This window comes from Oncorhynchus mykiss, chromosome 18 (assembly GCF_057628025.1).
Source record: "Oncorhynchus mykiss isolate SJ-2025 chromosome 18, ASM5762802v1, whole genome shotgun sequence".
Classification (NCBI taxonomy): domain Eukaryota; kingdom Metazoa; phylum Chordata; class Actinopteri; order Salmoniformes; family Salmonidae; genus Oncorhynchus; species Oncorhynchus mykiss.
In genome coordinates this window covers 55102718-55113472 of record NC_143039.1, presented here as the reverse complement: position 1 = coordinate 55113472, position 10755 = coordinate 55102718, and the positions used below count along the sequence as shown (strand labels likewise).

At 42.5% G+C, this 10755-nt stretch overlaps 2 protein-coding genes across 5 annotated transcripts; one reads left to right on the top strand and one right to left on the bottom strand.

Annotated features, from left to right (window-relative positions):
* The first annotated feature begins 990 nt into the window (after positions 1–990).
* On the top strand, positions 991–2500 carry LOC110496393 (nuclear receptor subfamily 0 group B member 2). Its single transcript, XM_021572268.3, has 2 exons — positions 991–1897; positions 2142–2500. Exons 1-2 carry the CDS (start codon positions 1279–1281, stop codon positions 2387–2389), a joined length of 867 nt encoding a protein of 288 aa, XP_021427943.2. The 5' UTR covers positions 991–1278; the 3' UTR covers positions 2390–2500.
* A 991-nt stretch (positions 2501–3491) lies between these two features.
* LOC110496391 (uncharacterized) lies at positions 3492–10007 on the bottom strand. 4 transcript variants are annotated; one of them, XM_021572261.3, is made up of 5 exons: positions 9560–10007; positions 7751–8647; positions 7465–7580; positions 7260–7337; positions 3492–6866 (listed from the first exon to the last, which is right to left on the bottom strand). In XM_021572261.3, the coding sequence occupies exons 2-5, from the start codon at positions 8623–8625 to the stop codon at positions 6799–6801; spliced, it is 1137 nt and encodes a 378-aa protein (XP_021427936.2). In that variant the 5' UTR covers positions 8626–8647; positions 9560–10007; the 3' UTR covers positions 3492–6798. The 4 variants fall into 4 exon arrangements, with proteins under 4 accessions (XP_021427936.2, XP_021427939.2, XP_090064934.1 ...); XM_021572264.3 differs by having other exon boundaries at positions 3492–6863; XM_090208808.1 differs by having other exon boundaries at positions 3492–6863; positions 9900–9988.
* Positions 10008–10755: the final 748 nt, after the last annotated feature.

Sequence of the window (10755 nt, the reverse complement as noted above, 5' to 3'; positions counted from 1 at the left end):
CTGTTTGATTGATGGCAAAAAACGTACTGGTAATTCATTATGACATAATTATCGTATATTCATGTCGTTTCACTATTATACTTTTTTTTTTTTTTTTTTTTTTACGTTAATCTGTTATAAATTTGCATTTGAAAGAATTCAAATGTATTTATGTACAGACATTTTCACATGCAAACACGATTTATATGCTCAAGGATTACTTTCTGATTCTGAACATCTTTGGTGTAGCCATTATATCAAATCTCCCCACCTCTAAATTGGCAATGACCCTTGTTTGTCTTGAGAAATCCTATTGAAAATGTTACATTTGATAGTTGGATAACATCATTCTAATTCTAATCCTTCATTTATTAACAGTGATTTAGCAGGAGATATCTCTGATGGATAGGTGTCAATGACCAACAGCTCAATGTTCTATATTTTGACCCAGATAACATACTGTATCTTGACTCCATGACTGAACTATTCAAATATACTGAAAAAAGGGTCACAGTGACTGCCACACAGTGTTATGTTGAGTGATACACAACGGGTGGAAATAAAAAAAAATTCTAGGTTACCCAGCCTATTTGCAAAAACACATGGAAGGCCAAAAATAAAGTAGGCTATTGATAATGAGATTAAAATGATACCTATCTACATGATTAGGATCTAGGCTACTTGTGTCATTATTTTCCTAAAATTATATTGCTCTTTGTCAATGCCAAATGCTGATATCCTATGATCCTGAGTTTGCATTTACCCCTTAACTAGCAACAAATAGAAGACTGAACCAAGGCCGTGTGTTGGGGTGGTAGTCTGTATGGGAGCATTGACCCCGTCCTTGGTAGTCAGGTCAACATGATAAATGTCATTGATCTCGTAGTGCAGCTGGCTTCCTCACGTCTCTCCCCTCCCTGCAGGCCAAATGTCACAGTTGTATTGAATACGCCCTATCACCTCGCTCCACGTGGAGAGAACCTAACGCAGAGAGCAGAGCAGTCCAGGGTCACTCTGTTGTTCTCAGATGTGAGTGTGTGTGGTTTGTGAGGGAGGGGTCAAGGCTGACTGGTCACACACAGATCAGAGGACAGTGTCCTGTCTTCCTATAAATAAGACTCGGTCTACTGGAGTTGTCAGACAGTCAGAGCTGCTGATCACGCTGCTGGACAATATGTCAAAGAGAGAATGTGGCTATTCTCACGTCTGTAGCATAGCTCTGTAAAGCCTCTGCACTGGGGACATCTTATCATCTATTGATTGATTGATACTTTATTGATCCTCAAAGGGGAATTCTCCATGATGTTTACTGTTGAAGAGATGAAGAGCACCTGCCACTGTTCAGGTTACCGGAAGCAACAACATCAGCCTCACACCATCCTGTACAACATCCTGAGCCGGGCAGACAGTAACTACAGCAACACCGACAGCCTGATCAACAACAACCAGGTGAACCAGTACAACTACAATAAGATGATGCCTCACAACTGTCACTGCAAGCGGCAACGGGCGGTGTGTCTGAAGAACCCTGAGGGAACCTGTCAGATGACATCTGATGTTCTGGTCAAAACCATCTGCTTCATGAAGAGTTTACCCTCCTTCAGTCAGCTTCCAGCGGAGGATCAGCTATCTCTGCTGAGGGACTGCTGGGTGCCCCTGTTCTCTCTGGGCCTGGCCCAGGAACGGACTGTGTTCGAGGTGAAGGATGTTCCACAGGCTAGCATGCTGAGGAGGATCCTCCTCAATGGTCAGGGGCCACAGAGTGAGGAAGAGCAGGAGGTGGAAGATGAGGGGAAGAGGTTGCTGCCCACCCTGGCTGGGGTGCATAAACTCAGGTCCTGTCTGAACAGACTGTGGACTCTGGATCTCAGCCCAAAGGAATATGCCTATCTGAAGGGAGCTATGCTGTTCAATCCAGGTAAAAATCATCTTATCTTCTCAGCATGCTATGATGTAATGTGGAGCTCCAAATCTACCTTAACTGACATTGTATTAATTTCATTTGATGTAAATATTTGAAGCAATCAATAAATCGATGATTATTTAATCATCTAACATGACAATACAGTAAACAGCTCCACTCTTTCTTCTGTCACATTAGTGTTAAACTGCTGATGGTGGAATACAGTTGACATGACATTTCCCTCACTTCCTCTTAATAGACATCCCAGGACTGAGCACCACTGTATTCATCAACAGTCTCCAACAGGAGGCCCAGAGAGCTCTACGGGAGGTTGTGCTGACCCTTCACCCAGGAGACTTGGGTCGATTCAGCTGCATCCTACTATCGACCTCTGACTTACAGACTGTCAGCCAATCACTCATCACAGAACTGTTCTTCAGACCTGTTATTGGTCAGGCGGATCTGTTTGATTTGTTACGCGAGATGCTGTTTATTAGACAAGAATAAAGCTGAAAGTGTGTGTGTGTATGTGTTTGAATTATATTTTAGGGTATTTTCTACCGTGACAACTATGAACGTGAAGAATGCAACCAGGCAATAAAAGTTGAATAAACTAAATGATTCTGTTTTTCTCCTCTTCTATCCACACATTTAATCATTGTACTTTTGGCATGTATCTGACAATTTAACAGTGGTGTGATAACAAGAAATGAAGTGAGAGCAACAGTATTTTCTATTGGATCAAAAAATCCTGTAATATTGTACTGGCTCTTAGCATATGTACTCTGGCTCCTACCTGTGGTATTCTACCTGGACCTACAAGTATCTGTTGTGCTGTTCACTGTACAGGATATTGAATGGAAAGTACCAAAAATCCCCTGAGTGACAGGACCTGGAAAACTCACCAATGTATAAGGAAGGCTAGCAAAATGCGGCTTTAGACTGCATTAATACCCCAACTAGCTCAACAATATGTCAACACTCACATTTCCTGTAAACCTACCTCTTTATCAATTTCCTGTTTATGCCCAGGACCAGAATGACCTGTTTTACAGTCATTTCGTGGTCTGCATTATTTTGTCCTTGCCAAATATAAAAGTTGTCCCCAGAGGGCACAAGTGAACACCCTGGTACTGGTACTGCGCACATGGCAAAGTTATCTGTGTACATTTGGGCCTGTTCAACAGGGCAAAACATTACGTTACAGAACATTCAGACAAAAATGTTAAGTAGAATAAAATATATGCTTCCCATCCATAGTAGAATAGATCTTTTCATTTCAATTCGCAAACTTCTAAACATTTCACATCACAGAACCCTCATTGGTTCGTAAGTCTGCATGTTGTCAGAGATTCTTCCATTTCAATACATCAACATCCACACAATATAACTGAGTTGTAGATAGTTTGGAAGAGTAGTGTGTGTGAGAAACTGGCTGATTCATGTCCAGTAACGCGATGGGAATAGGCTATTTAGAAAGAATGAAAACACAGAAATACACAGAGCTTAATGTCAACAACACACACAAAACATATGACTGGGACTCTTCCACTGGTGAGCTAATGGAAAGTGAGCTAGTCACAGGTTCAGACATTCTTGCCTGGAGGATTTCCATTTCAAATATTTATTTATTTATTAACAAATCATTCATTTAGATATTCTTAGAGAGGCAGATCCTGACTTCCACATAAATCCACTTAGTCTCATTGTACAGAACTCAAATTAGACTCAAGTGGAAGTTAGAATTTTCCCCATAGAGAGCAACACAGTTCATTTTTACCAGCCACAATAAAACAGAAGACAAAATGTGCAAGAATAGCATGGCATCAATGCCTTTACAACTTCATTTATGCTTGTGCATCCCTTTAGGAAAAAAATAGTTTCATATAAAATCACAGAAATGCACACATTATACAATTTAATTTCAAGTATATACTCATTGGCGTCTACAATGAGATCATGTTAATCATTATCCAGGCCACATGCTCGTGAGAGATTTTGGACCCTAACCAATTTTAATGCAATACAAACATATTAGGATTACCGTTATGGGTAACACTTCACTTGACACCCAGCGTCGTAACACGTTATGACATGGTCATAACCATTTTAATAGGTCATAACCTTTTATAATATGGTCATATCCCTTGTCATGACACATATTGCGTTATTTTATGGCAGGTTATGACACCTACATAAGAGTGTCAAAACCTACCACACAAGGCAAAACATTCCATTACACAATTACACTGTTGACATGTTCTATATTTGTGTGTGAAATTGACCACGTTAAATGATCACTATAATTGCATGTCAGGCATGCACTTACCCAAACGCTCCGTTGCTGATGGCTGGGATGAACGCAGATGCAGATTTCAGGAGCAGGATGACGTATATTACAGCATGTACGTGATAGGTGACTTATAGGATGACGTATATTACAGCATGTACGTGATAGGTGACTTATAGGATGACGTATATTACAGCATGTACGTGATAGGTGACTTATAGGATGACGTATATAACAGCATGTACGTGATAGGTGACTTATAGGATGACGTATATTACAGCATGTACGTGATAGGTGACTTATAGGATGACGTATATAACAGCATGTACGTGATAGGCGACTTATAGGATGACGTATATAACAGCATGTACGTGATAGGTGACTTATAGGATGACGTATATAACAGCATGTACGTGATAGGTGACTTATAGGATGACGTATATAACAGCATGTACGTGATAGGTGACTTATAGGATGACGTATATTACAGCATGTACGTGATAGGTGACTTATAGGATGGTAAGTTGGTGGTTGAAGATATCTCTCTAGTGGTGTGGGGGCTGTGCTTTGGCAAAGTGGGTGGGGTTATATCCTTCCTGTTTGGGTCAGTTTGTTATATCTGGAGTACTTCTCCTGTCCTATTCGGTGTCCTGTGTGAATTTAAGTGTGCTTTCTCTAATTCTCTCTTTCTTTCTCTCTCTCGGAGGACCTGAGCCCTAGGACCATGCCCCAGGACTACCTGACATGATGACTCCTTGCTGTCCCCAGTCCACCTGGCCATGCTGCTGCTCCAGTTTCAACTGTTCTGCCTTATTATTATTCGACCATGCTGGTCATTTATGAACATTTGAACATCTTGGCCATGTTCTGTTATAATCTCCACCCGGCACAGCCAGAAGAGGACTGGCCACCCCACATAGCCTGGTTCCTCTCTAGGTTTCTTCCTAGGTTTTGGCCTTTCTAGGGAGTTTTTCCTAGCCACCGTGCTTCTACACCTGCATTGCTTGCTGTTTGGGGTTTTAGGCTGGGTTTCTGTACAGCACTTTGAGATATCAGCTGATGTACGAAGGGCTTATAAATACATTTGATTTGATTTATAGGATGACGTATATAACAGCATGTACGTGATAGGTGACTTATAGGATGACGTATATTACAGCATGTACGTGATAGGTGACTTATAGGATGACGTATATAACAGCATGTACGTGATAGGTGACTTATAGGATGACGTATATAACAGCATGTACGTGATAGGTGACTTATAGGATGACGTATATTACAGCATGTACGTGATAGGTGACTTATAGGATGACGTATATAACAGCATGTACGTGATAGGTGACTTATAGGATGACGTATATAACAGCATGTACGTGATAGGTGACTTATAGGATGACGTATATTACAGCATGTACGTGATAGGTGACTTATAGGATGACGTATATAACAGCATGTACGTGATAGGTGACTTATAGGATGACGGTCATAATGCTTCACGACAGTGTCAAAAAGCGGATTTTCTACAAGTTAATTAAAATACAACAAAAACATGACTGTAAAAAATTCATTATAACAGAGGATTTAAGAAACAATCTTTTAAAAACGAAAGGACACTACTTGGCCGGGAAAAAACTATTTTGAATAAATGTGAGTTTTGATTCTATAACCAGCCATAAAATAATGCAATATATGTCACAATAGGTGTAAACATGGGTCATGACAGTGTAATGACCATATTGTGACAGGTTATGTCAAGCGTTTCCACATAGTTAAGACACTGGGTGTCAAGTAAAATGTGACCTAGTTAGGTACAGGAGCATGATATTCTCTTGGCATCAAAAAGCACATCTACATCTTGTATTTCAAAGTCACCAATACGTCAATAACATTCATTGTCTTTGAGGTGTTCCCTCTTCATCCGTTCCCAGTGGGTTTTTTGGCCTCCAGTACATTCCAGGTTAGTTCTTGGTGTCTACATGTTGCACCATAAAACCGTTGACCAATCAAGTGTGCGGTTATCTATCTTCCTCGGGTCAGTTTACATTACCCTGCAAGTCCCTGGATGTGAGTACACTACCTTGAAACTAATTCTGGTGTTAGTGTTGAAACGATAATGCAGAAAGAGATCCGGCAGCAGTGGAGAGTCGAGTTTCATATCAAAAGAGCTAGTTGTTATTCAAGGGTAAAGGAACACACACCACCACGAATGTAATTGGAGGGCAATAAGAGGAACGGACAACAAAACAGGGGAAGCTGCTGGAAGGGTTTGGGAAGTAAATCTACAGTGGCTTTTCTATGAGACAGACCAACCCCCAAAACAAGGGCGCAATACGCCAGAATCAAAGATAAATTCACGACCCTGGTTACATTAGAATCCTTCAATATACAGATGACACGATTCATAGTATCGCCTTCAAAGTAAAGTCGTGGTCTTCGTGACGGAGTTTGCATACGCATAATACTCCTCCCACCTCATTTAACATAGTGCAATTCTCAGGCTCCTTAAAGTTCTCAACGCAGAATTAAAGAGACCTTACAATATGTGTATCTGTATGGCTCCCAACCTCTTCAGCTGGAGACTGGTGAGTAGCTCCATGGTATCAGCAGTGTTGAAGATGGATCATCATGTTCTGACTGAAGTCCCGGGCAGGGGCATGCCTAACACAGACATCTGACGTTCAGAACTTTCTGCTTAAATCAAAATATGATAAAGGCATGAGATGTAGAACATAATCGAACAGACAAACTTCATTGTCCATGCAATGTGGAAATGTGTCTTTGGCTTCAAAGTCAGTTACACTCATAGTTCCTCTCTAATCAGGGACCGATTTAGTCCTGGGACACCAGGTGGGTGCAATTCATTATCAGGCAGAACAGAAAGCCAGCAGGCTCCGGACCTCATAGGGTCAGAGTTGAAAACCCCTGCAGCAATGTGCCACTGCTAAATGAACACAGGGGGCACACTGCGATTTCAGGGAAAAAAAGTGTGTATTGAAGGACTCTAACCCTATCATAACAAGCTCTTAATGATGACTACAACACTGCAGGACACACAACATAGAGTAACCACGTCAAGTCTCTTACCTGCTCCACTGGTCATCCTCATGTTCCTAGCGTTCATATCAGAATCTGTCTCCTTGGAGATCTGGATATCGTAATCATCTTTGTGGTAAAACAGAGTGACAGTCAACTAACAGTGTAATAACAAATGAAAGCCCATGAAGGATTCCTTCAACAAGTACATAAAATAGGGGAAAAGTGGTTGTTTATCAGTAGAGGTGTTGCTTACTGTTATTGCTGATGGTTGATGTTTGGTAGTTGCTCATAGTTTCGTTCCCGCTGTCGGAGGTTCTCCTCTGTGACCTTCGGTATGGAGGTCTCTTCTTGCTCTTCCTAGTGCTGATCCTGAATGGATAGATTGGATTAAAATAGTATACACTTTATTGTCCATTTTAATATATTGATTTGCTGTCACATTACCAACAGCTTGCATGCACACACACACATACACACTTGTTGTGCCCTTGATCAAGGCAGTTAAACACTACCAGCAAATGTCAGTGAATGGTAGCTACCTGATGATGCCCTTGACCAGTCGACCTTCTGCGTCCTGCTCATCAAGCTGATGCTCCTCGGCCAGGTCACTGATCAGCTGGCTGATCTCACCGGTCTTCTTCAGGAACACTGAGTCCGAGGTGCAGTGGGCCAGCTCATCGATCTGGTACTCAGAGTACAGCTCCAGAAGCTTCTGGGTGATCAGAGAGTCCACATCACCCATGCTCAGATCACCCGTATCCCCCTCATACCAGGAGTAGGATGGAGGGCTGTACCGTCTCCCTCCTCCACCTCTTCCATTGTGTAACAGAGGCCTGGTAATGACCACTGGCTCCTCCTCCATTCTGGGAATATCCACTTTGACCCCTCTAATGTAGATGTCCTCCGACCAATCAGAGTCACTACCCCCGCCCTCCTTCCTGGTTTGGGGGACGTTGGCCCCAGGGTGGCTCTGGAGACCCCGGAGGTTGACCGTCTCCTGATCGTCATCTGGGGACCTCCCTGTGGGACTGGGGGCCAGGATGGTGCGCCGACACACCATGTAGAGTCCACAGGTCAGCACGCTGCACACCCAGTTCTTACAGCTGCCTGGGGAGGAGGGGGCACAAGGACCACACCCGTGATCCCCTGGAGGAGAGTCTGCTGATCCGGGGATGAAGCCGATGGTCTCATCAGCCACCTTGCTCTGCACGTCCCCGTGGTGGGCCTTGTGGTGGGTCCCCCTGGGACCCTGGTGCCTCAACTCCACCGGGTCCACACATCGCTCCTCATAGCAGGAGTCCTGGCTGGTGCTGCTGCCCCTGTAGAGGAGATGGTTGGGTTCCACAGGGATGAGGCCGACCTGGCCCCCTGGCTCTGACCAGGGTCTGGGGCTCCCTGTGATGCTGCTGGGCATGGTGGCTCACTAGAGCCAAGGCCTGGGAAAGAAGAGGACAGGGAGTGTGGGGGAAGGCAATTCATTACATTAATGTAGGAAATATGTATGCTATATTTTTTTAAACATTGCGTAATCCTGTCATAATAATCAGCAGCTTGAAATAGACAACCAAGCAGCCGTGAATCAAATCCAAGGCTTGGTGATGAGATGGGAAATTGATTCAGGTGTGTTATTGCTGTGGGAGGAAAACATTTGCAGCCTGGGTCACCAGCACACGGAGAAGCCCCAAGGGGTATTGAATTAGCGGCTAACTTGCATAAATATTCTTAAATAACTTTTTATTTTATAGAAAGATTAACTTGAAAACGGGGATGTCCTAATTGACTAAACAACCAAAAACACATGCGTAAGTTTAGCTTTCTTAATGAACCAGAAAAGCTAGTCATTTCTAGTTGTTGATTGAAGTGAGCTGGCTAATGTAGGAAATGTGTAGTATACCCCTCCGGCCTGTAGGCCGCGTTCAAAACGTACTTTCACAGAAAGTCAACAAAGGCCATATGGAAGCCAGGATGTGGACGGTGTCCATTCAACGTAGGCCAAAATGTAAACCAATGTGTCATAAGGTGAATGTAATCAAAATACTTTGTCTGATAGGCTATGTGGGGTGGGGGTGACTACAACAATGTCCTGATCAGATGTTTGATGAAAGCAGGGCCGGGCCTACTTCATACAATGAAAGGTTACTACTGCCATATGCTGAGACGCAGAACAACTGGTTGAAAAGGACGACGACCTTTTCAGTCCACCTACAGCCTTTTGTCAACAACAACAAAAAAATACAATAATTGTCAAGGTGCTACTTCCAAAACACATATCTAATCAACTTTCGTTCCATCTGTAATGGATACTTTAAAATAAGTTACACCTGGGTTTATTAATTTGGCTTACTCACGGCATTCGAAGGGTGATTGCGGTTCTCCACCGAGTTTTCTTCCGAGTGGTTATATTCCATAAAGAGCAAGAGTTTACATTTGTATTTTTTTTATTCAATTACCCACAAAAAAGACGCGGCATAGTTTCGTTTCTTAAACGCTTCCTACAACAGATTTTCACCTGCGCGACAAGGTAATAAAGCGAGAGAGTTACTCCAACCAAAATCACCGCAGTAAATTCGCTTTTAGGCTACTTTAGATATTCAGAGTTCGCTCGTCAATAGCTGTCCAACGGAACGTCCTAGGGTAATATCTAGAATCAGATGACGGTAGAGAGCAAAATACACCTTTTGTTTTTACCGATAGTCGAAGTTTTCCCTTAACAGGGTCGAACAGAAGGCAATATTCTGTTTCTGGCGCTCAGGTGGTTTAGGGACCGTCGTAAAAGTGCAATACCGGTGATTACATATGTAAGCAGAAAAAAAAGGTTTTGCATTCCCATTCAGGAGGGTTAGCCCTATGAAGACTGCACACAAGTTTCTGCCTTTCTATGGAGTTTTTTGCGATCCACATCTTGATCTTTGAGTTTTAGGCTGAATTTTGTATAAGCACTTTGTTAAAAAAAAAGGGCTTTATAAATACATTTGGTTTGATGTGGTTTTAGATTTTACACTATGTACAAAACATAAGAACACCTGCTCATTCCATGACATACTGACCAGGTGAACGCTATGATCCCTTATTGATGCCACGTGTTAAATCAGTGTAGATGAAGGCAACGTGACAGCTGAAACAACGATTTTTAAGCCTTGACAAAATTGAGACATGGATTGTGTATGTGTGCCATTCATAGGGTGAATGAGCAAGACAACATATTTAAGTGCCTTTGAATGGGGTATGGTAGTAGGTGTGTCAAGAACTGCAACACTGCTGGTTTTTCCACACTCAACAGTTTCCCATGTGTATCGAGTAGTCCACCACCCAAAGGACATCCAGCCAACTTGACACAACTGTGGGAAGCATTGGCGTCTACATGGGCCAGCATACCTGTGGAATGCTTGACATCTTGTAGAGTCCATGCCCTGACGAATTGAGGCTGTTCTGAGTGGAAAAGGAGGTGAAACACAATATTAGGAAGGTGTTCCTAATGTTTTGTACTCTCAGTGTATATGTCATTTGAACTGGAATCTATTGAAAATTAGATCTTTATGTGAAT

Coding starts and splice junctions, on each gene's coding strand:
- LOC110496391 (XM_021572261.3), bottom strand. CDS start 8,625: ATGCCCAGCAGCATCACAGGGAGCCCCAGACCCTGGTCAGAGCCAGGG. Junction 7,581..7,750: donor CTGGTCAAGGGCATCATCAG/GTAGCTACCATT, acceptor CTATCCATTCAG/GATCAGCACTAGGAAGAGCA. Junction 7,338..7,464: donor ATCAACCATCAGCAATAACA/GTAAGCAACACC, acceptor TTTACCACAAAG/ATGATTACGATATCCAGATC.
- LOC110496393 (XM_021572268.3), top strand. CDS start 1,279: ATGATGTTTACTGTTGAAGAGATGAAGAGCACCTGCCACTGTTCAGGT. Junction 1,898..2,141: donor AGCTATGCTGTTCAATCCAG/GTAAAAATCATC, acceptor TCCTCTTAATAG/ACATCCCAGGACTGAGCACC.